General features: G+C 41.7%; 1 protein-coding gene and 1 long non-coding RNA gene across 2 annotated transcripts in view; both read left to right on the forward strand.

Annotated features, from left to right (window-relative positions):
• Positions 1-25,472, forward strand: part of PARG (poly(ADP-ribose) glycohydrolase) — a 68,973-nt gene extending 43,501 nt beyond the window's left edge. Inside the window, exons 10-18 of the mRNA XM_083439952.1 lie at positions 1,009-1,088; positions 3,406-3,466; positions 5,478-5,553; positions 10,642-10,789; positions 13,201-13,279; positions 14,709-14,817; positions 19,724-19,829; positions 23,070-23,198; positions 23,421-25,472. Coding sequence (XP_083296078.1) covers positions 1,009-1,088; positions 3,406-3,466; positions 5,478-5,553; positions 10,642-10,789; positions 13,201-13,279; positions 14,709-14,817; positions 19,724-19,829; positions 23,070-23,198; positions 23,421-23,578 — 946 coding nt within the window. The 3' untranslated portion in view covers positions 23,579-25,472. The remainder of the gene's footprint in view (positions 1-1,008; positions 1,089-3,405; positions 3,467-5,477; positions 5,554-10,641; positions 10,790-13,200; positions 13,280-14,708; positions 14,818-19,723; positions 19,830-23,069; positions 23,199-23,420) is intronic.
• On the forward strand, positions 5,578-10,635 carry LOC310677372. Its single transcript, XR_014511137.1, has 3 exons — positions 5,578-6,105; positions 10,109-10,216; positions 10,389-10,635. It is a non-coding gene; the product is annotated as an uncharacterized lncRNA (long non-coding RNA).
• Positions 25,473-26,091: the final 619 nt, after the last annotated feature.

Raw genomic sequence — 26,091 nt, forward strand, 5'->3', positions numbered from 1 at the left:
CAGATATATTGCAATGAGTTCATGAAGAATGTGTGCTCAGAAAGTCAGTATGCGTCCTAGGCCATTTAAAATTTTTGAAACTTGTAAGTAATTTTGTTGTTGTTGGCGTCCATTGATCTTGGTAGACAATGGAGTAGTACTCCTTCAGGCATAAAGTCAAACAGTTGTGGGGTTACAGCACCTGCTGTGGCTGTAGAGACCAATACAGGAAAGACCTGTTTGGTTGCAGCTGGAGCAGATGAAGGCATCTGGACGTGCTGCTACAGGTGCACTATGGGGTTTCTTCTCTCTGCGCTCCTCCCAGCGGCCATACTTCCTTTGGTCACTACTATGGATACACTACCTGACAGTCTCCAGGCTCTGCAATTGTCGGCAAGGGATTCCCATATGGCAAGGTTAACGATGCCAGCCTTCTCAGGCATCTTTGTACAACAGAGTGCTTAAGAAATTTGAGGTTTCTTTGATATGTCGGGAACTGATGTGTACAGTACTAATACTGGACTGTCTTTAAAGGTAAAGGGACCCCTGACCATTAGGTCCAGCTGTGACCGACTCTGGGGTTGTGGTGCTCACCTCGCTTTATTGGCCGAGGGAGCCGGCGTACAGCTTCCGGATCATGACTAAGCCTCTTCTGGCAAACCAGAGCAGCGCACGGAAATGCCATTTACCTTCCCGCCGGAGTGGTACCTATTTATCTACTTGCACTTTGACGTGCTTTCGAATTGCTAGGTTGGCAGAAGCTGGGGCTGAGCAACGGGAGCTCACCCCATCGCGGGGATTTGAACCGTCAACCATCTGATTGGCAAGTCCTAGGCTCAGTGGTTTAACCCACAGCGCCACCCGCGTCCCTTAACTGTCTTTAACTCAGGTTAAATCAAATTTTATTCTAGAGCCTCCATATTTGAAGAATTGCTATAATTAATTGTTCATTCAAGTCACCCCTTGCTTCCGTTGGTTAGTAAATTGCTGAATTATAATAATCTCCCCCTCCATTTTTGCTTTTTGTAGGTTGTTTGAAGGGCGTTCACCAAGGAAGCCTGAGAAACTGAAAACCCTTTTCTGCTACTTCAGAAGAGTCACGGAGAAAAGTAAAGCATTTTAAAACAGTCACATTCTCCCATAATAATTTTAAAATTTCCAGGAACAGTATCTTTCAGCCATCAAATTCTTGAGAGAACACACATGTTTTTAAAGTCCTCTGGAATTTTGTTAATGAGGGGGGCAGATGCACCTCTTCAGGGAGGGCATTCCACAAATGGGGAACCACCACCATGAAGGCCTTGTCATGGGGTCATGACCACTAACAGGGCCTCCATTGATTGTAGGGCCCAGGATGGCTAATGCAGTCATATTCAAAATACTTCTGTATAGGTGTAGTTAAGCAGTAGTTTAAAGATGGATATACTATTTATATATGCACACTTTTACATATGTATACATATATATGTACATATATATGTACATATATGTACGTATGTACCTTAATCTAAATTACCTGAGAATACAAAAAGCAGGCTAGCAATCAAACTGAAATTAGTCATTATGGCATACATGTGGTTGTCTGGCAAAAACAGTGAGTTCTCTCCAATGCTATCCTACTCAGAATAGGCCCATTGAAATTAATGGGCACAACTAATTTAGCTCCATTAATATCAAAAGGTCTACTCTAACTAGTGGATGTAACCCAATAGTTTCACATCTCCTTCTCATGCTGTATTTTTCCAGTGGAAATATCTAATATTGTTATACTGCCCAAGTTTTTATGATACCAATATTTTGCCCTTTTTTCATTTTGATTTGTTTAAAGGTAATGATGGGACTATTAGCCTTTTATTAGTATCATGTAGTCTCTTTTTTATTGGAGACAAAATGGCATATTTGTTTTTTCCATGTAATTAATAAGAAGACAACAGTAATTCATCTTTCAAATGAAAAGAAATTAAATATTCCATTCCCAAAACTTCTTTTATTACAAACAGTAATTAAATCACTTGTAACATTATCCCGAGTTGCTGAAAACCAAGAGCTTTGTTTGCAGAAGACAAACATTTAATTTGTGAAACATGATCTCATAATATGACAGTCCTCTTGTGAGTAAACACAAGGTTTGTGCAGAAATCACTGCTTTTGGAAAACAAACAAACAAAGCTTCTGTTTAACCTTTTGAATATCTTAGAATTTCTAGCTTGGTAACAAGACTCTTCAAACATTTCCCATAAAGTCATTTGCCAGGATATTTCATGTCTTCTTCCCTTATGAATTAGGTTAGCAAACTAGTAAGCCAAATCATAGCAAACCACAAGAGATGAAACATTTCCAGGGGGTAAGATAGTCTCTATGCAATTCTGTGCATAGCTACTCAAAAGGAAATCCCACTGTGTTCAGTGGTGCTTGCTCCTAGGAAAGTGTGCACAGGATTGCAACCTTAATTGGGCTTACACTATTAATGTTTTTAACTATGTTCACCAAAACTTTTAACAAACAATAAATGATTTCTAAGATGCAGCCATTCCTTTGCACATAACAATCTACATGTTTAGTTTGAGTTCTACCTGTCACACAGATTTATTTTCGGGAATAAGCCAGAGTCATGAGGTTTATCTCCCTTTCTGAGTATCCCTTTGGAGAACACTGGAGTGACTACATTTTTCTGAAGAAGGCAGACACTCATACAGATCAATCCTATTTTCGTCCTGCACCTTCAAATGCACACCTTAGAAGGGTTCACTATTGGAGCCCATCGCTGTCCCACTTCTAATCCATTAGAAGAAATCAAATTGTTGCTTAGGCTTACATACGTTGCAGTACATTCTGCTTCATTGAGAAAAGGTAGCTAGGATCAGGTTAACGCTCCTAAATCAGAAGGATGTAGCTTTCCCTTCCTAGGAAGGTTACATAAATAAAATGTGTCTTTCTATTTTACCAGAGACTACTTCATAGGTTTCTGTCCCTCAAAATCGCTCCCAAGATAAAGGTACATGGAATTTAAAATTAATAAAAAAAAAAAGTGTGGAGAACACACCTCCTCTAGTAGTTTTAAATTCAAAAGAATATGAATTGAGAGGTAAGATGGGTAATATAAATAGATTACAACCACCATTCATTTTCTATTTTCTGTTCATTATTTGTTGTTTGATTGCACTACTCTGTTCACTTGGAATTTAAAAATCAAAACATCAGTACTCCCTTTCAAGGAATGAACATCTTAATATAGGCAATCAACTAGTTATATGTTCTTGTATTTACATGAAAGCCAATAAAAATTATTTGGACAAAAAACAAATATTCAACATATTGTTTCTCTGGCAACATTTCTGTGCTAGAGGTACATCCTTTGTAGATTTATCTTCCAATGAAATGAAGTGCTACATTTTTATATACTTGCTTGGGTTTGTTTTCTTGTAGAACCCACTGGACTGGTGACATTTACAAGACAGTGTCTACAGGAATTTCCAGATTGGGAAAGGTAGGGTAAAATATCTCTCCTAAAATAGTTTCGTTTTGATTGGAGCTGGTCTACCTAAATCCCATTAATGTTTCAACTTTTTTCTTTTGCCTGACATCCTGGGATTGGGGGGTGGGGTTGGGGTTGCCAGGAAACCCAGGTTGCTTGCATAAGCATCTTGTGCTAATGACTGATCCATGTCAGTTGCACAGAGTAGGAAATGGCTTTGGGATATAAAATAAAGTTGTTGTTCATTGTTGTTGTTATTGTTATTATTATATCTCAAGTTCTCTGTAACCTCTGTTTCAACCATGTTTGCATCTTGCAGTAGGTCATAAACGATTGTTTACAAAACACAAGCAACTTGTACCTACTTTGCTCCTCTTGGCTCAGGTTGGGAGGAAACAAACCTAATACAGTCGTACCTTGGTTGCCGAACAGAGTGAGTGTTCTGGTTTTTGAACATTCTTTTGGAAGCTGAACATCTGATGCCGCTTCCACTATTGTTTCCGGTGTGCCTGCGCAATCGGGAGCCAATTGGAAGCTGTGCCTTTGTTTCCGAACGTTTCGCAAGTCAAATGGACTTCCGGAACGCATTCTGCTAGAAAACCAAGGTACGACTGTAACAGGATGCTACGTGGCAGAGGGGGCTGCAGCAGGAAGAAGGAACTGCCCACCCGTCCATCAGCGGAAGTGCCTTCCACGCGCACAAGAACAGTTTAGGGTCTAAGGCCATATTTGTACATTCTATAGATTAGATTGATCTATCTCAGTGCTATTTTCTAAATGACTTTAACTATATGCTAATGAATGATTACATGCTTCCCATTAAGCTGAGTGAGGCTAAGCAGTCAAATGCTTTCACAGTGAGAAAGCTGCTTTTTAAATTTTTGTTTCTTCTGGAAATGACTAATGTAACTTTGCATTAATGCCAATGCACTCAAGTTTTGTACAGAAATGGCTTTATGAAACCTATTAATTTCTTCTGTTAGCATTTGGATCTTGTTCAAGTAGGGGCCAAAATAAAGGTTTTTAGGAGCAGTAAATCAATAGCTAGATATGACTAATGCAGCTTAATTTAAACTTGTCTGTTTAATTGCACTACAGGATGATTAAATATGCCAGGAATACCATTTTATGCAGAATAAAAATTTCTGTCTAGATAAAGAATGGGTATTAAATCAAAAAGTTTGAGTATTATAAAAAAAGGAAACAGAAGATAATTTTTTTGCAGTATAGTACAATGCTTCTTTTTGTTTTTAAATAAGCAAAATGGGGCCATTTTGAATGAAAACACGAAAGTTTTAAATTTTCCATTTCAGGAGAAATAAAATAGATTTTCCATTCTCCTCAATATGTGTCAAATTTTCATCTTTCACCTCAGCATTCAGTCTGAGGTTAACAGTGGATATGCTTTCCATAGGTGTTGTTCTGTGTGCCAGCAAATAGGCATTTATAGAGCTTCAGTTGGATATATAAATGGTAAAGGAACAAGAGCTGCTGTTGATTCTTTGCATGCTAGCAACGCAGAATCCAAAATGGAGTTTGATTGCCCTTCTCTCATGGGACTTATAGCTTGCTTGTATTTAATGAGAATAAACTTAAGGCCATAGGGTGTAATCACAAAACTGCTATGATGTGTGTTGTGCTAACACTCCCGCCAACCCTTTTTAGTTTTATTTAATTTCTCTCAGTATAGGGATGGTGCTCCACTTAAAGGGAACTATCATCTCCACCAAAACAGTCCGAACCAAGTGCAAACATTTACAACACCGCGGAAAACAACATGGTTTTAGGGTACTACTAATGTTGGATTTCTATTCCTCTCACTGTGCAGATATTGTGTAGGATTGGTTCATCAGAATTAACTATAAGTGCGACCCATCCTATGTAATTATAGAATTCAGTATAGATTGATTGACCGGAGACATTTTCCTTATAAATTTGCAACATGATAAAATTGATTTTAAAAAAAAAGTATTTTCTCTCCATAAGCTATTGTTCCATTCCTCATTTCTGTATTTAATTACAGAACCCAGAAAAAGCTGTCCAGGTTGCATGTCACATATGAAGGCACTATTGAGAGCAACGGGAATGGGATGCTACAGGTAAAAGCAGCATAATATATTGGCTTGTGCTATGCTCTAACAAAACTTTTGTTCTATTGGGCATTTTAGCAGAATGATTCAGCTGTGCCCTAGGTTGTATGTGAAAGTACCAAACTAGTGTGCAGTATAAACAGACACAGCAGAATTGATTATTCTGACAGCCTTAACGTTATCTATTGTCTCCAGCTCACCTTGTTTTCCACATGTGTACTCTGTGAATAACCTTTTGATTGACAACCGGAATACCCGGATAGCTCCAGGTTCTTCAGGTCACACAGAGATTGAAGAGCGACAAGAGAGGGGTGGTTCCAGGGTATGAAAGTGACAGGCTGACAGTTTTATTTTTTGTTTCCTTTATTTTGGAAGTGCCCCAGCAGATGACCAGTTCAGGAGTTCAGGAGGCATTGTCTGTTGCTAGTGGAATTGCTTTGGTCTGAGAGCCAGTCAGCTAAAACAGATTGATAACGATTCCGCCTTGTCCATATCTACAAGCATTTTGATGTTGCTTTAGCCGAGAGGGAACTGAATTCTGAAGTCTGGTATGGGTGGCTGGTACCTGTTTCGTTAATAATGGTTGATTTATCCCTTTTATACTTAAAAACCCATTCAGCAGCCTTAGGATGCCAGAGTAATAGGATTTACACCAAACTAATTGTGGGTTGTTCTTCTGCACAAGCCTCATTGCAATCACAGGGAGATGCACAAGACCGTTAATGTGTTCTCATGCTGTTTCCCTTCACTGTAATGAGGCTTGCCTGGGAGAACTTCCTAGAAGATTATTCCCATAGTAAAGGTAAAGGGACCCCTGACCATTAGGTCCAGTCGTGGCCAACTCTGGGGTTGCGGTGCTTATCTCGCTTTATTGGCCAGGGGAGCCAGCGTACAGCTTCCGGGTCATGTGGCCAGCATGACTAAGCTGCTTCTTGTGAACCAGAGCAGCACACAGAAATGCTGTTTACTTTCCCACTGGAGTGGCACCTATTTATCTACTTGCACTTTGACGTGCTTTTGAACTGCTAGGTTGGCAGGAGCTAGGACCGAGCAACGGGAGCTCACCCCGTTGCGGGGATTCGAACCGCCGACCTTCTGATCGGCAAGTCCTAGGCTCTGTGGTTTAACCCACAGCGCCACCCGCGTCCCTTAACTGTCTTTAACTCAGGTTAAATCAAATTTTATTCTAGAGCCTTCATATTTGAAGAATTTAACCCACAGTGCCACCCGCGTCCCCATTATTGCCATAGTAGATCATTAATGGAACAAAATCTACTTAAATCCAGTTTGCATCCTTGTTTTTCACTTCTTTTTTTAAAAAACCCTCTTTATTTTACAAATGATATTCCAAAATAACATATACACCATAAACCTATCTGAACACTATAGTTAGATGCGTTATAGCATTAAATCCCAGAAGAAGAAAATCTATATCATATTTTAGCATTTCTCTGACATTTAGGCCATCCTTAAAAGTAACATCTCCTAACTCTGGACTGCTGTTACAAATTTGAATGAACCTCTTATGTGTCCCATATCTCTGTATGTTTTCTGGGACTTGTGTCTCACTGTCTTCCTGCTTAAAACATGCTTCTCACTTCTGAATAAAAAAGGAAAATGTTACAGACCATCATCCTTTTTTATGACCTGTTAGAGTAAAATGGGGCAGGAAATTTGCATCAGTATTTATTAGGCAATGCAGAAAGGGTGGGAACTCCATTTTCCAAATACAGTTGTGGATTGTAGGAATCTGGGGTGCATCATGGGGGGATGCCCATATAATATAGGGGGGGTGTCTTGTGGCCTTCCAGATGTTGTACTACAGCAACCATCATCCATGACAATTTGTTGTGTTGGCTAGGGCTGATGAGAGTTCATTGAAATCTGGAGGGCCACAGATTTCCCATCCTCATCACAAAGCATTCTCTAGAAAGCCTCCAGGGGAAAAACATAGTTAGCAGCCACTACCTAGCAAGAGCAGACAAGACAAAATAACTATTTCCTGCCCTTTGGCAAGGCGTTTGAGCATATAAAAACAATGTGCCTCAGACACACATATTCAAGAGCAGGGCAAATGAAGGTCACATGGGGGGGGGAGAGAGGAAAGTCTCAACTGTAAGAGCTAATGAAAAATTGTGTCCGTAATACATTTTGCAGTGTTAAGAAAACACATGGAGTAGCATTAGTTACAATTTGGAATTTAAAAAAACTCCAAAAAAGTAGAATGTGCATAGTGTTGTTTGTATATTGTTAGTAGCTGGCAAAATTACATGATCTCATTATTGTGTTCATTATATTGTCTCTTCTACCATTTACTGATCTAGTTGGCTGGCTTATTATCATGAATTAGATTAGTGTGGTTCTGAGAAGAGAGACTGTTAGCCCTCATACCGCCCCTTATTTTATGGGGTTTGACCCTGATTATAATCTTTGAGCACTGTTACAGTATGCAGAATGAATATAATAAGACAACAGTTCATATAATTATAGTTGATGACAGAAATACTAATTTGGCTCAGGTAATAGCTGCTGTACAGTGGAGGAAGCTATAGTATTTTAATTTGGGAATTGTTCGAAGGCTTTGAATTCTTAACTTTTCATTTGTGTGTGTGTGTGTGTGTGTGTGTGTGTGTGACCTTGGGCAATCCATTTTTCATTCCCATGTCTCTGGAGTGGGTAGTTCTAGCAAAACACAGGTAAGGAGCCTATGATTGTCACCCCACTCTAGCAGATTTTCTTTCATACTTCTCCTTGAAACATGAGGCCATTTTCTAATGTCGTGATTATTTTCTTCTGAAGCATAACTTTATAGCTTTTGTTACACTTGAAGAGCCAGAAAATACATTAAAACCAAGGTGTGTTTTAACATTGCAAAGCAATATTAAATTTTCTCCCAAGCCACTTAAAACTGTAGCCTTGGAGGCAGGAAAATATTTAATAATGCATTTGTTGTTCCGTACAAATTTGCATTGAATGCACCCTATTTCACCTCAGCAATGTTATTGTCAGTCCCGTTTCAGCTATGTAGCTTTCTGATTCTGCATAAACAGAACAAATCCCTCTACTTGGCCAGACTCAGACTAAATATTAGAATGAGGTCTCTTGGGAGGTTTATTCATTATACTTTGAGCAATAGTTCAACCACAAATGCCTTTCAGCGTTTTTATTGTAACTCTCATTATTTTTTAAACAATTCAGATGTTAGTTAATAAATTTATATCCTGCCTTTCACTATGTTTTGATCAGGACAATTTATAAAACTCCAGATTAAAAAAGTAGCATGAAATGTAAAACAACAGACACAATCTAAAACCAGATCAAATTCCAAGCAAATGTTTCTAAAAACCCCCACAAATCTTAGACACCCTGGGAAAATACAAAAAGATTTCTGCCTGGTCCTGAAAAGATGGCTACATAAATGCTGAGTCAGTGTCTTGTAGAAGACCATTCCATAGGTGGGACACCACCATCAAGAAAGCTGTCTCCTCAGCCATGTCTACTGTGTGTTATTTGGCAGGGGCACTCAGAGAAGAGCCTCTGGCAATGACCAATTGTATGAACAGGCTGATCTACTTTCCTCTTTAATCAGACTAGTGACAGAGACCCCAGGGACTCATAAAGTAGAGGAACATTACTTGAAAGAGATAACAAGGCACTGATTATATGTGTATCCCACATGCTTTTTTGTACAAAAAAGCCAAGAGTGTACAGCTTGTTATCATCTGGCAATTTGTTCCTTTCATTGTGAATGTGAGCTCTCATTCCTTTCAGGTGTCTTCTGTCATACATTTACTTAGATCTCCCTAGACTGAAAAGTGCTGATAGAATTTAATTACAGAACTTAAATGTGCCCCAGGGTAGGCTGCAGATGGCCAAGGATGTAGTGTATCAAATAATATTTCATCAGTCCTTTAAAACACAAATAATCGCAGTCATCTGAAATGCAAATAAAACACACAAATCTCCTTAGGCCACTTCATGTGTTACATGTTTGCTATTGTGTGCCCAAGTGGCAGGAGGTTGCAGCCAGTTCCACTTCCCTACTTTGTGTGTATCATCATGTGGAAGAAACATGCATTTATCATTATGTGCACATGTTAAAATTTACAGGCATAGAAAAATGTTTTTGTGTACCTGTAAATAATATACCGTTGTTCCTTGGTTCTCGAAAAAAATGCATCCGACTCCCAGAACCATTCGCAAACCAAGGTGTGGCTTCCGATTGGCTGGAAGCCACAGAAGCCGTGGTGGACATTCGGCTTCTGAAAATCATTAGAAAACCGGAACATTCACTACTGGGTTTCAGTTGTCTGGGAGACGATTTGTTTGGGAGCCAAGGCATTCAGAATCCAAGGTACGGTTATAATGTGTGAAGATGCCTTTGGATCCCAAGTTCATTGGGTTCTATTCAGTGTAGCACCACAGCTAAGGTTCCATCAGGATTTTTCATCACACAACAGAATATTATTTCCCTCTTTTGTCCTATGTGCCTGCTAAATCTGCCGGAGTCCCCCAACCCTCCAGAGCAGAATCGAGGATGACATGGGGGAGGAGAGAGGGGCAGTTATCTTGTGCTAGTGCTAATCACCCTTGTGCTAGTGAAAGAAGTTCATTGAAATCTGCCAGGTGTAACCTTTTCTGTGTATACTTGTCATCTTAAAAAAAAATCAGGGTTTGGGGATGGTGATGGGAAAAGGAATTTTCTGTGGGACTGAATGTAGGTATGTTTGAATATTTTAAAGGATTGTATGAAATGTATGTTTGTATGCTTGTATATTCGCAATATGTGTGTATTAATGCTGAATTATTTTAACAATAAAAACTTTTCCAAAATAAAAAATAAGGGTTTAAATGTTTGTAGCCATGTAATTCTGAGTTCTGAATTATGAAACAACAAGAAAGCACTAACTAACAAAAAAGGAGCACGATAAAATGGCTCAGGCTAGATGGTAGCATTGCTTAAATATTTTGTGGTTAAGATCAAGAGAACCACACCTGAACATGAAAAATGAGCATGTATAACAGATGTTTACATTATTGGGGGTGTTGGAAATGTGTTTGAATGTGCTGTAACCACAAAAATTATACCTCTGTCAGGTTGATTTTGCTAATCGCTTTGTTGGAGGTGGCGTCACTGGGGCAGGACTGGTGCAAGAAGAAATTCGCTTCCTAATCAATCCAGAACTGATTGTATCTCGTCTCATTACTGAAGTCCTGGATCACAATGAATGTCTAATTATCACAGGTTAGTTTTTGTAAGCCTCACACTTGAGAAATATTCACATACCTCATGTGAACCTGGTGCCAAACAACTCCAGAAACTTACTCCCAGTTCGTATCGCTGGGCAAAAGACAGCAATCTAGGATATGTATTCAATGGAACTGAGCCAATGTGTTTAGACTCATTTTAGAATCGGGGAGATTCAGATTCAAATCCCTACTTAGTGTGTGAAATTAGGCTAGTCACTATATCTAGGCTGAGGATAAAATGGGGGTGCAGGGAGAACAATTTATGCCACTTTGAGCTCCTTGGGGGGGGGTAGTTAAAAATGAGCCAAATGATGCAGCTGGTTAGATGCATGGGAACTCTTGAGTGTTACCCAGCCTAGAGGAAAGTACAATACAAAGACAACTGGCAACTTGGATATATGTGATCCTTTACTGTTAACAGCAAAAACATATGTTCCAGGTACCAGATATGATGTTAGAGGTTCCCAATTGAATCCAAAAATTGTGATTGTATATGTATTTACTATGGCCGTTTGTTTTATTTTCCCAAACGAAGAGAGCAGCTAAGCATGATTTGAGCTATATGGATTGTTGCTGAAGGTTGAAACTTAGTTGATTGCTATGTACTAAATTAAATCTTGAAAAATATATAAATCTGTTATATTTATATAATATATAATCTGTTTGAAGGGCAAAGGCAAATAGTTTTTAGGGCTTCTGAATCCAAAATGGATGCTTTTATTTCTGAGGGACAGCCAAACAAACAAAGGAAGCATTATTTCTCAGGGTTTTTTGTGCACTTTACTTTATTACAGTACTTTCTAATTAATATCTGTGATGCAATGTTCTGCTCCCTTAATGGAAACAGCCATTTCATCATCCTCATTTGATCCTTGGCTTACTTCCATATCTGTGCTTAGGCGAGTCTCTGCTGTGTGCAGCTATCTGTCCAATAAATTACAGTCTTTCGATGATGCATCTTGACTCAGTGGCCTAATGGATGCAACTGGCCTCTGAAATTTGCAGAAGAGACGGAGAGATTGGAAAGAAATTAGATTTGTTGCAATTGTCCAGCATCTGTTTGAGATCATCACAGTAGCAAATATGAAACACAGAGCAGAGGCTTTTCCCACCTACTGAGTTGTCAGAGGGAATAGTTGAAGTCTGATGTTTTGCTTTAATACCTTCATTTATTTTTATTTTATCTATATTCTGCCATTCACCATAAGATCTCAGAGTGGTTAAATACAGGTTATGTTGCATAGGCAATTTGAAAATGTATTATGAGTCTGACAGCTGTAGGTAATTACACCTTGCTAAAATGAAAATTAACATACTTTGTGTTCGTATGAACATGGTCGATATCACTAAACTGCAATTTGATAGGCATGTTGCATTTATTACAGTTTTCTTTAAAAAGATTTTCTCACAAATGGTGAGGAAGACACCAAAGTTGTCATTTTTTCATGCCTCCCTCTTATACCCTTCCCCAGTTCTCACTTATGTAGCTGTGGTGAACATAAAAAGTAGTCCCAAGTAGAAGCCACAGAAACAGTAACGGAAGAAAAGAACAATTAAAATTATTTTAAAGCCTTTTAAAATAAAGATGAATTGATTCATCTTAACAAAGGAGAAGGTTTTCCTTTCCATATGCTTTAGTGGAGGCATTGCTATTCATCACCTGTCTGGTTTCATATTCCAGTATTAAATCCAAGTGTATTGTGAATAATAATATGTATGGTACCACAGCTATTTGGTTTTGATGAACTTTCTAATCCATGGCTTAGAAATTGTGAGATGGTTCTTAAAATCAGACTGAAACTCACTTCCCTGACTATGTTATATGAAAGGATAGATGATTATTCTAAGCTCATCAGACAGTTTCAGGCCCCAAGACAGTGCAACCTTTCCTGGCCTTCTTTCCTGGCGATCAAGCATGACAACCTCCTTCAGTTTCAACAAGGCAGTCAGCGAATTACAATACTGCTAACCAAACAATTTTCTCCTTCTCTCTCTCTCTCTCTCTCTCCCCCCCCCCCCCCGCTACACTAGAATTTTGCAAACTTGTTTTATTCACTTTGGATTTTGACAAGCTGATTTCCCATGTGCAAGGCATTCAGACTTCCTTTTCAGCATATAGCCATAATACCAGTAAAATGATTTGTTTAGCAGAGACAGAGAAAGATGGTTGGTAACAAAGTTTGGCAACTTGTTCAACAGTTGGGATACACATTCTGGGACAGCTCTCTTGCATAGATTTATTTGTGCATTTGGCTTTTCTGGATCCAAACTACATTGCTTTTGCTTATTCAAATGACATTTCCTAACATCCTTAATGAACAGGTATTCAGAATGGGAATGACTCTACAGAGGAGAGGAAAATCTCAGCTGATGATGGCTTTTAAAATGTGACCTTTTCCCTCCCAGGTACAGAGCAATATAGTGAATATACTGGCTATGCAGAAACGTACCAGTGGGCCAGGAGCCACGAAGATCAAACACCCAGGTAATGTTCTTGCAAAAGAGTTGCTTTGACATTGTGAAAGTTGAAAATAGATCCTCAGGGCGGTACATTGCTGCGAGCTCATTTCCCATGACTGCAATTGACGGTTGCACAATACAGAGGACCTGCAACAAAAAGTTACAGTGCATTTTCTCTTACAAAAGGAGTGCTTCTGTTTAGGATGGCAGCTAGCTATTCCCTCCCCTCGTGTTCCTTTTTTCTTTTCCAGTAGTCATCCCATAGATACTTAGCATGTTTAGTCCTCATTGTGCTGTTTTTTCAGGAGGGTAGCCCTCTTTGAGTTTTGGGGGGTTTTTGCTGGCCGGGGGGGGGGGGGCGCGACTCAAAGACCCAAGCATCTCCCTCTTCTTTCTCAGTTGCCCCATTTTGACTACGATCCTATCAAGACAAGCCCAGTTTGTTCTTAGGAAAAATTATGCTCGGGATTCTACTAAACTCACACCTTGAGTTTTTGTTTTCTGACTCACAGTGTGTGAAACCGCTCAGGCCACTTAGAACCATGTTTCCTCTTTACTTTGGAAAGACTTGGGGCACTTTTGAGGTATATCAGATGGAAGTGCAAAGTACCATGGAAACATACATGCAGTTGGAGACAGTGCACATGTAAAGAGAAAATTTGGAGCATTTCAGAGTTAATCAACCTTTTCCTCACAAGTAGAGGGATGTATACCAGTGTCATGTTTTCCAGAGTAACCTTTACTTGGTGTATTTAGTTTTTCTATACGACAGTAATACTGTTTCTTGCTTCAGGCTTAACAAAGAATATTTGATCTTGCTACTTGCAAAGAAGTCTTAACTCCCACTGAAACTGGTTCTGTGATGTCTCATAGTTCTCCAAAAATTCTGCCTTTTGGGGGAAGGGCACTTTCTGGCACTGCTCCTAAGATTAGATTAACCCAAGAGGGTTCTTAGGAGGGTGCAGAGGCCCAAGTGTCTGGACAAAGGCTTTGCTAATTTCTGTCACCTAGTTGAGACTTAAAGTGCCTGTTTATGCTGAGGAAAGGCAAGAAGAAAAGGATTGTGTTTGAAACATATACCAGTACAGCAAACAAAACGAATGTTGTCTATTTTTCTTGGCCATCCAGGGAATCTTAGTGGTTAAATTGCATAATGTCCATTATTTAACATTTGGGATCCGACATTCACATTGTAGAATTAATGTATTTCTAAATCTGTGGGGAAACTTCAGGTGTCCTCCCACATCCACTCCCTCTCTCACCTATGATCTATTCACCTATGATCTATTACAGCATTGCTTTTCCTTGACATTATTTCTGTGCTTTTTCACCACTGGTAAAGCCCTGGAGAGATGAACTCATTTTCAGTCTTGTTTATATGAGCAGTATTATCGCACAGTTAATTTTACTGCCCTTTTTTCTCTCTCCCTTCTCCTCCCCCCCACCCAATGCAGGGATGAATGGCAGAGGCGCTGCACAGAAATTGTAGCCATAGATGCATTTCATTTCAGACGTTTCCTTGATCAGTTTGCTCCTGAGAAAATTAGAAGAGAGCTCAACAAGGCCAGTAACTCCTTAATCCATCCTGCAGCCTTAAGCCCATCATTTATTTGCAGCCATTTCATTAGTGTTTGAGTTGTGCTGTCCAATAATTTTTGCAGTGTCAACAACTCCTTGAAGGGAGACTTCCTGCTTAATTGCAGTGTCAGTTCACACAAGGCGTTATTCATATTTTCAACAGTAAGATTAAAATCGAACCTTGCCAGGTTAAATCAAGTTGGTAAGTGGTTCTCTCTTGAAATACCTCCTTTCATTTTGAAAAAAATGAACTCAATAGTTGCGTTCTTGGAGCTTTATCCAAATATCCACAGAAATGGTTGCAAAGCAGTCATCCTTACCGATTCCTTATGCTATGTGTTGTTGTGATGGGTCAACTCCTAGATAGCTTCCTAATTTAAAAAATAAATTCTACTTAAAAAGTAGCAGTATGGTGCTCACTAATTTTAGCTATATGTGCCTCTCCTCTTCATTTTTTCACCTATTGTGCTCACTTTTCTTTTGTGAAATACCGTATTTTTCGCCCTATTGGACGCACCGGCCCATAGGACGCACCTACTTTTCAGGGGGGGAAATCAAGGAAAAAAATATGATTTCCCCCCCGCAGCTCTGGGAGCAGCGGACAGGCTGCACGCAGCCTGTGCGCTACTCCAAGACCTTCTCCCTGCTTTTGCAGGAGGTGGCGGAATTCCCCCACCTCCCGCAAAAGCTCACAGGAGCTGTGCGCGACTCCTACGGGCTTTTCGACCAGGAGGGAAAAGGGACTGAAATGGCCAGTCAGTCCCTTCTCCCTCCTCGGGGAAAAGCCCCCAAGAGCGGCGCGCTCTTCAAAGGGTTCGTGGCTCCTGCTGGCTTTTCTACGAGGTGGGGGAATTCCCCCACCTCCTAGAAAAGGCAGCAGAAGCTAGGGAGCCCCTTTAAAGAGTGTGCGGCTTTTGCCTCCTTTTGCGGGAGGTGGGGGAATTCCCCCATCTCCCGCAAAAGCCGACAGGAGGGAGAAGGGACGGACTCAGCCAGTCAGTCCCTTCTCTCTCCTTGGGGAAAAGCCCCCAAGAGGGGCACTCTTCAAAGAGTGTGCGGCTTTTGCCTCCTTTTGCGGGAGGTGGGGGAATTCCCCCATCTCCCGCAAAAGCCCACAGGAGGGAGAAGGGACGGACTCAGCCAGTCAGTCCCTTCTCCCTCCTTGGGGAAAAGCCCCCAAGAGCGGCGCGCTCTTCAAAGGGTGAGCGGCTCCTGTGGGCTTTTCTACGAGGTGGGGGAATTCCCCCACCTCCTAGAAAAGGCAGCAGAAGCCAGGGAGCCCCTTTAAAGAGCGTGCGGCTTTTGCCTCCTTTTGCGGGAGGTGAGGGAATTCCCCCATCTCCCGCAAAAGCCCACAGGAGGGAGAAGGGACGGACTCAGCCAGTCAGTCCCTTCTCCCTCCTTGGGGAAAAGCCCCCAAGAGGGGCACTCTTCAAAGGGTGTGCGGCTCCTGCGGGCTTTTCTACAAGGTGGGGGAATTCCCCCACCTCCTAGAAAAGCCAGCAGAAGCCGCGGAGCCCCTTTACAGAGCGCACGGCTTTTGCCTGCTTTTGCGGGAGGTGGGGGAATTCCCCCATCTCCTCAAAAGCCCACAGGAGGGAGAAGGGATGGACTCGGCCAGTCAGTCCCTTCTCCCTCCTCAGGGAAAAGCCCCCAAGAGCGGTGCGCTCTTTAAAGGCTGCGCGGCTCCTACGGGCTTTTCTACGAGGTGGGGGGAAAAGCCAGCAGAAGCCGCGGAGTCCCTTTAAAGAGCGCGCGGCTTTTGCCTGCTTTTGCGGGAGGTGGGGGAATTCCCCCATCTCCCGCAAAAGCCCACAGGATGGTTGGAGAGTAGCGGGATGGCGTCGCGCGCCTTCCCGCTGCCCCCCATCCTCTGGGGCTGGCGAGGGGGGAAGCGCTGCTTTCCCCCCTCGCCAGCCTCAATGCCGGGTTGGGGAGTAGCGGGAAGGCGTCGCGCGCCATCCTGCTGCACCCCATCCTCTGGGGCTGGCGAAGGGGAAAGCGCTGCTTTCCCCCCCGCCAGCCTCAATGCCGGGTTGGGGAGTAGCGGGATGGTGTCGCGCGCCATCCTGCTGCCCCCCAGCCTCAATGCCGGGTTGGGGAGTAGCGGGAAGGCGTCGTGCGCCTTCCCGCTGCCCCCCATCCTGTGGGGCTGGCGAGGGGGGAAGCGCTGCTTTCCCCCCCGCCAGCCTCAATGCCGGGTTGGAGAGTAGCGGGATGGCGTCGCGCGCCTTCCCGCTGCCCCCCATCCTCTGGGGCTGGCGAAGGGGGAAGCGCTGCTTTCCCCCCAGCCAGCCTCGAAGCCGGGTTGGGGAGTAGCGGGAAGGCGTCGCGCGCCATCCTGCTGCCCCCCATCCTCTTGGGCTGGCGAAGGGGGAAGCGCTGCTTCCCCCCCCCCGCCAGCCTCGAAGCCGGGTTGGCGTCGGGTGCCTTCCCGCTGCCCCCCATCCTCTGGGGCTGGCGATGGAAGAGGCGCTGCTTTCCCCCACCGCCAGCCTCAAAGAGCAGACTCTCCTGGCTTCTGCGGAAGCAACACAAAGCCTCCTGAGCGCAGGCTTCGGAGGCTTCGCGTTGCTATCGCTGAAGCCAAGGAGCCTGCATTCGCCCCATAAGACGCACACACATTTCCCCTTCATTTTTGGAGGGGGAAATGTGCGTCTTATAGGGCGAAAAATACGGTACTTTTTTAAAACCAACGTAAAGGCTTGGGGTGTTTGGAAATTATGGGAAGCGCTACTTGTGTGACCTACAGTTAGGATGTGCTTCTCTTGTGGGACTTGACCCATCAGTTGAAGGCATTTTAAACCAACTACAGAAGTGTAACTTGCCAAATTTGACGTGGCAGTGAAATTTAGAAAAGGGATCCCACCAGAATCCAACACTAAATGACTGCAGAAGTGCTTTCTTGTCTGGTTAAAACAGTTTGCCTGAATCCACTGTGGTAGCATCACATTAAAATGTCTTTTAAATAAATAACAAATCTTTAAAGCCATTTCTAGATATATATTTTTTCTTAAATCACCTTACACAGTTTTTAATAGCATGCAACAAAATATTAAATCCCTGCAAAATAGTAAACTATGCCATTGGCTCCACTTGTTAGCCACAGTAGTTTGTCTAAAGCAGCAAAAATACAAATACATAAGCTATTTTTACCCTTTGTAATATATCTTCATTGCTAGCATATGAATTTGTCTAATAATCTTGAGGGGTTTCAATATGACACAGCCATATATGCTTAAGCATGTTCAATTTAACATGACAGGCATTTCTTAATAATTAATATTTTCCATCTAAGAAAGATCCATACCCTTTAAGATTATGGTTTCAAAAATGCCTAGCATAATTAAGACTTATTTTACTTTTTAAATAAAAGAGTAAAACTAGTATTTCATATTAAAAGTAGCATTAGGCGCTATCACAGATAGGAATAAAATAGGCTACTGCAATAGATAGTAGCCTATAAAATTAGTAAACTTCTACTGACATCTTAATTGGAAAACTAAATCACCTGCTCTAAGCATCTGACATCAGACTTGATGCATTCCATCATGTTGATAGGAAAGATACAAGTTATATATTAGGATAGATTTTATACATTTTCATGCTGTACACAATTCTTCCTCTTTGAATAGGGGTGATTTTAAAGTGGTGGATCATACTTGAAGCAACTGCTGAGCGACATATTTTGCATTTCATTAACTAAATCAAACACAGATTTATGAGGAATATGTAAACTATGCTACACTGTAGACTAAGAATCTCAAGGCATGTTTCTTTTAGGATGCTGGTTGCTTATAGGTGCTTGCAATTCCACCTGTCATGTATTAATTTCAGGTTGTTTGTGAGGTGATTTCAGGTTGTTTGCTTAACCATTGTCAGGAATCTTGGGCAGTGCCAGTGGCTGCCTTGTCCCTGACTCCCTCCATTGTATCCCCACACACAAACCTGGCTTGACCAATTCACTTGATTTTCCCTGTTAAGCCACAGTCTCAGTATAGCAGTTTGGTCTACAGCTTCTTCGCTTCAGAGGACAGGAGAGGGGGGTGGGCGGGGGGGCGCCACTCTGAGTGCCTTTCCAGATTATTTTTTCTTCTTTTCTGCCATTTTTTTTAAAAAGCATCATATGCATTTATCTCCACCTGCCAGCTTGTGAGACCAAGAAAACCCACCCACCTAGGAGAGGCTGGCAAGCTGTGATACTAGTTCTTTGCAACAACTTTGCATCAGCATAAACATGCCTTAACCTGTGAGTGATCTGGGTGGCTGGGCAACTAGGAAAGTGACAGGCTGAGCTTCTCCCTTCCAAGACTAAGAGGGGGTCAGCTCTCTTCCCACTTTAATTTTTAATTATTGTCTGTTTGTTGTGTTGATATCCCACCTTTTTCTCAAAGTGGCATACAGTGGTACCTCGGGTTAAGAACTTAATTCGTTCCGGAGGTCCGTTCTTAATCTGAAACTGTTCTGAGGTACAACTTTAGCTAATGGGGCCTCCAGCTGCTGCTGCACCACCGCCGTGCAATTTCTGTTCTCATCCTGAAGCAATGTTCTTAACCCGAGGTACTATTTCTGGGTTAGTGGAGTCTGTAAATTTAATCGCATCAGTCAAAACAATATATTCTGAATGGGTTGAATTTACCGAAGGCTGGTTTTAAGTATTTCCCCCCCTAAGATTCAGGAAAGTTTGGGAATGGATGGAAGAAGAGCCATAGGGGCTAGGTAGGTTTAGATAGCATGAAAGAAACGTAAACGAAATACACACGAAGAATTTTGATTTCATGCACAATCTTTATTGCAGTGATTCACTAAATACAGTTCTTTGTGGTGTTAATAGAATAACAGCTGAGAAATCCCAATGGCAAAGTGCTATGAGCTATTTTTCTTTCTTCAGGCTTACTGTGGTTTCTCTCGACCTGGTATTCCACCACATCACCTTTCTGCAGTGGCTACTGGAAACTGGGGCTGTGGTGCTTTTGGAGGCGATTCAAGATTGAAAGGTAAAGGTTAGAAATTACGTGTAACTAGAATCACATGTAACAAAGTACCTGAGAGCAGGGTGGGCAAGAAGGGAAAATTTCTGAAATCAGCTTCCTTGTTTTGTGCCAGAAAATGTGAGGTGTTTTTATTTACCCAATTTGTAACTGCTTAATCTAAAATTTACAAAACCCAAACCTCTGAGAAATTTGCAAAGTAACAAACAATGGCAAAGCTAAAATGCAAATATAACATTTATTCCCTGGATGACTGGCAATGGCACACTTTGGGGGCAAAGGAAGTTTGGAAGGGGGATGTTAAAGCCATAAGTGCATGCAGTAGCTGTTAGAACCCTTAGCTTTTACAGCACTTGAAGGCTTAGGGACAAACAGAGAATCATTCCATTCTGTGACTGAGATGACATGTTATACAGAAAAAATATTCACAAATCCTGGAGCTCTAGCTAACCTAAACTTGTCGAACTGGCTTTGTTTACCGTATTTGTCTGTGTATAAGATGCCCCCTTGTATAAGACGACCCCTATTTTTTTAAACCCAAAATTAAGAAATTAAGTTGTTTAGCTTTGGGGGGGGGGTCACTTCCACCAATCGCTCACTTGCCTGCCCGCCACTGTTGATCGCTTGCCACAGCCACTGCTGATAGCTCACCTCGCCGCCCACTTGCCATAGCCGCCAGTCGCCTGCCCGCCTCGCCACAGCCACCAATTGCCTGCCCAATTGCTGCAGCCACAGCCAATCGCCAGCAGGCCTTGCCACAGCCACCAATCACCTGCCCAATCACTGCTGCCAATCTCCTGCTGCCATTAATCGCACGTCCCCCCTCTGCATTCACTATCCGTGTATAAGACGACACCCAATTTTTGCCTTTTTTTAAAAAGCAAAAAGCATTGTCTTATACATGGGAAAATACGGTACACAGAATTGATGGAAGACTGAAATGTTAGCATCTGCTAACATGATTGCTTGGATTAACTGTAATAATGGCAATATAAAAATCACTTCCCAAATAAAGTCTGCCACTTTTTCTTTTTCTTAGTAATTAGAAAGCAGATAAAATTCACCTATAAATACAGCTATTGTGCCACAGGAAAATGTGCAGAAATTGAACACACTATAGCAATTCCTTGCCCACCAGTTATTTCATATGTCTTCCAGTTGAAGCATTGCCAACATTAGCTGAAATTCTGAGTAATTAAAGCATGCAAAGTGACCTTTTCTTTCATAAATTATTCCATGAAGCTAGGGAAATAAAGGCCAATGTAATGTATTTTTTTGTTCAAGGTCAGGGATAGTATGATGGTGCAGTAGTAAGTAAAGCTAGAAATATAGAAAACCTGCAACTATTGCACTGTTTATCCCATGGCATTAGGGGCAAAACAAGTCCTCTTATCTTTATGCCACTTTACTTTAATATGGTCAAAGCCTAAATTAATGAGCTTTGTTAAGGAGTTACATTGCTACAGGAAGATGGGAGGTTTAATTTTGTTGTTGCTTTAATTTTGAGTTTGCTTATTCGTCCCTACTCAGAGGAGGCAATATATTGTACTAGGAAAAAGCATGGTGACAACTTAGCTCCTGTTCTTCATTCCCATACTGTGAGGATCACAAGTGTGGTACCCAAGTAGGGAAGCCCAGCCAGATGGGCGGGGTATAAATAATAATTATATACCCACATGTGCCTTCTGTAGCACTTGCAAAAGATCTTAGTCAATATTCCCTCAGAAATCCACAATTCACAAGAGACTGTTTGTTCTTCCTGCTGCATTCTAGTTTGCACTTGCTCAGCTTTTCCTACATTGAACACACACGCCCTGAAACTTTTCCCCATTTCACTGGATACCAAGATTGGACACTCATCCCCTTGTCCATTCTGAACAGAGGAGCTGAGCAAAGAGCTTCTCGAGTGTGGCAGTGGCTGGCAAGGTAGCTGATTGGGGGGATATGCCCGTACCATTTTGTGGTTCTGCCTCTACTTCCGCTCCTTTGGACATGGCAGCCATTTTGCCGTGCCTCTGAGGCAGCCATTTTAGGATGGGCAACCATTCCAAACATGTCCGCTGGCTCAAAAATGTTGGCAACCCCTGGCCTCTTCAAACAAGCTGCTTGGTTTTATAATGCCTGGACAGTCTTTAAAATTGTGTCCTGCTGCACTAGTAGTAAACTTCCCAGTATCACAGAATCACAGAAGTGTAAAGTTGGAAGGGACCACAAGGGCCATCTAGTCGGAAAACTTGCCTTTTGCGTGATGTGTGACGATTGTGGAATGAGTCTGTTTTGCAGTGCAAGTACACAAATTTGACAGCCTTTGCATTCATTGGCTGATTGGTAGATGTCTTCGCGGTGCAAAAATGCTAATACCACGTTGACTCTGTTATAAGCAAACACTTAGCTTATTAAGTGTGATTAGTAAACTCTACTCAAAGCACCTCCTTAACAAGTTTAGCAAGTGTTTGTATCATTTAGGAAAATTGCACTGTTAAAATAGGATTGTTTGGTGTTCCATAGTTGTCCAAGCTCTCCTTTTCTGATGACAAACTGGAACTCCTAATTCCAGTCCTTAATTTTTAGATTAAAGCAGTACATAAATGAGGTCACAGAATTCTAGGAACAGTGGTTGCATGAGAGAGCAAAGGCATGACTAACCTTGAGTTAAGTTGTTGAACCAATAAGTGCAATGCCCTCCAACTTACTTTTGAAGGATGGAGTGGGCACAGTATTTAACACAGCAAATGGCTGTGGGTCTCAGGACTCTGCAAGCAAATGGGCAGTCCTAGTGGGCTGGCTAGGTGAGGTCTGCGTGCCCTGGCATCTCTATGCCCTAAGTGACAGAGGCAGGTGGGTGCAAGCTCAGCATCAGATGTACTCTCCATCATCTATCCTGAAGTCGGGAGGCTGCTGTGCAGCTGGGGATGATGCCAGAGCTAGCTCCTTGGCTGCAGAAGCTGGAGTGGGAAAGTAACTGGCGACAGTTCTGTCAAGTTGTGTGACTCATCTACAGAGCGTGGATCTCCGTCCCCTCTCCCACTCCTTAGGACCCTCCTTAGGATCAGGCACAAAATGGGGCTCAGAATCCACCAGCCTGCCACCACTTGTAACTCCCCAGGGTCATCCTGATCCAGCCCCCTGAGTTCCTCCCACTCCTTCTGAGGGTCCAACCACCCCCTCCAAGGCTTTTCCACTATTGACACCAGTGAACTCCTTCATTCTGTATTCACCTGTTTCTCTTGTATCAATTTATTTCAGCCTTAATACAAATCTTGGCAGCTGCAGAGGCTGGGCGAGACATTGTTTATTTTACCTTTGGAGATGCTGAGTTGATGAGAGACATTTACAGCATGCACACTTTCCTAATCGAGAGAGGACAAACTGTTGGTAAGCATCAACTGACTCTTTGGAAGAACGTGTGATGATAAACAAGGCAGGGTCATGGTCGCTATTATACTACTGACCTAAATCAAGGAAAAGATTTTTGGGAAATGAAGAAATTGAGCTGTGGTGTTTACAATTCAATTGTTTGTGAGCAGGCTGTTAAAAACTGGCTCTTTCAAAATGAATAACTTTTGATTTTGTTTTGCTTTGTTTTTCATTTTCCAGGGGATGTCTACAGGCTGTTGCTCAGATATTACAATGAGGAATGCAGGTGCTGCTCTACGCCAAGACCAGAGATCAAACTCTACCCTTTCATATACAGTGCAGTAGAGTCCTATGCAGATTCCACTGATGACGAAAGAGGATTATGTTTTGATGACTAAAAATTAAATTTTCAAGATGAATATCCCTTCTTGTCTTCTCCATGTAGGATATTAATTGAATTGCTGGATGTAACATACAGAGTAGCTTAATATATCCATGTATATAATTATTGTTTTATGCATTATATCTGAAGACCAATCTTGGAAAGAAACCAATTTTCTTTCCAGTGTAGAATGTAAATCCTAATCATTGCATAATAGAACGAAATGTTTGGTAAACATATTTATCTCCCCCCTCCCCCTCGGTTCAAGGTTGAGTTTTTGATCTCTTTTCTTTATGGGCTTATTTGAAAGCAGCAGATTTGTACTTGCCTACCCTTTCTTTCCATTTTTTATAGAGATGCTCATATATAATAGAAAGAGATTTCCTATATAAACCAGTTTCTTAGCACGCCCTTCGGTAGTATAATTTATGAGAGGCGGTGGGGGAAGCCTTGTAATGATCTGTTCTATTGGACATATAGTTTCATAAACAAACCACCCTTAACACCCCACTAATAATTTTAAAGACATTGGGTTGGATCCAGTGCTAGGCCTACTCTCAGAGTAGATCCATTTAAGTGAACGGACATGATTAACTTGGGTCCATTAATTTCAGTGGGTCTACTCTGAGTAGGACTTGCTGTAAGCAAAGCTGCCCTAGAAACAATAATGGCAAGTGTATCCCGAGATTGCGTCCCTTTTGATGGAGGCAGGATGAGGCAAAGCATGAGCAGCAGACGGAAAGCAGCATGATGGATCCAGGTTACAAAAAAGACAGGATCAAAAGTAAGAGATGGTAAAGGGATTTATAATATTTAGAAGAAGAAGGGGGGAAAATAAAACTATAGAAAGGGCCATATATTTATGAAAGGATGAAACAGCTTTTTAAAATGGTTTTAAATTGCACCAGTTTCTTTGTTGCAGTTTTCTGAGATTCCTGCAATTCTGATGGATAAATATATCTATATGTTATTTAATGTACAGTGAAACCTAGATTATTATACTAGGATTTCAGTTATATAATATACAACCCTGTAAGGCATGCCTTCCTAAGTATGGACAATATCGTTGAAACTTTGCTTTGGTAAATGCACAAGCCGAAGGAAACATCTCCAAGACAGCCCCAAATGGGAGTTGTGTGTGGCCACAGTTCACAACTCATCATTTCAGTGGGACACTGGGGGAAAAAACCTATTGCTTGATTTTGCCCTTCAGGGGAACGTGCTCTAAAAAAAGGAAATAAAAATTCACAGGAGGGACATTGGCAGAAACGTTGCTATAACCAGTTCTCTGTTGGCTAATGGAAAAGCAGCATTAAGGAAACCTTGCTGCTTAATGCTGATTGCAGCATAATGCTGCATTGACTTTTCTCTCCAGCTTTGAAACAAACTAGCACGGGGTGAATAGGTTAATAAGAGCCGTATGGTCCCAACAGCTTCCTAATTAAAGAGAAAACTAAACTGTCCAGGATGCTGCATCAAAGCCAAAAGGCATAATTCCAGGTCGATTCAATATTTCCCCTTTGTCTTAATTTCTTTCACAGCTATTCAGTATCTTCCTTCTCAACTATGTGGTATACTCTCTATTTTTAGCAAGAGAGAACTTCCTGGTGCTGCAATCTTGAATACTGAGAGCTGATGGGCCAACGATCCATTAGATGGGAATGTGCCATCACAAACAGCTGTGTAATAGAGTGCTTTTCTCTCTCTAAATTCTGCCGTGACAAAACATGCAATTATAGTCACCCATGGCTGTATATAATAATTTATAAAAAGCTGAAGTATATCGTTCTTTAAACTTGCAGGTTGTGCGTTTGTTATTTTTGGATTGGGGCGGTGAAAAATCAGTATGCTACATTTACATGATTTCTTTTGTAAAGGAAAATAATAAACCCGATGAACCTTTTTCTCCACATTTGGCTTTTGGTGTGTTCATTTTTTTTAAAAAATTGACATACGTTTTTTATGAGCAATGCCACAGACCTATCTCCGGCCTACTATTCCATGCAAAAATCATTAAAGTTCTACGGCCAAACTATTCAAACTATGCAGCTGAAGAAACTGAACAGTACAACTGAAATATGTGCAAATTAAACAAAAGTACATATATATATATATATTTCCTATAACTTATTGTGGAATTTTTGCTTTTTTAATTTATTCTGGTTTTGCTAGTTGGGGTTGGGGAGAGGGATTTCAGAATAAGAAACCTTTATTGTGTCTGGGTCCCTTCGGACTGCAGTTGATAGCTTTCAAAAGTGTTCTCTACAGCAGGAGCAGCTGGCCTGTCAGCACACCTCCAGGGCTGAAGTCAAACCACTGGAGAATCACGGTGCCCTCTGTGGCTGCAGAGACTGTTAACTCCTAATTGCTGCATCCCGCATTGTTTTTGCTACGTTAGCAGCACCAACATGACCTCTCCGGGGCTGGGCTTCCCAGGTGACAAGACCCTGCCCCCTCAGGCTCGTGGCCTAAAAGAAAGCAGAGCTAATACGTTTGGCACCAGCTTGGCTGCAGGAGTTGCCAGAAGCA

Source organism: Podarcis tiliguerta, assembly GCF_965153285.1.
Source record: "Podarcis tiliguerta genome assembly, chromosome: 5".
Taxonomy (NCBI): domain Eukaryota; kingdom Metazoa; phylum Chordata; class Lepidosauria; order Squamata; family Lacertidae; genus Podarcis; species Podarcis tiliguerta.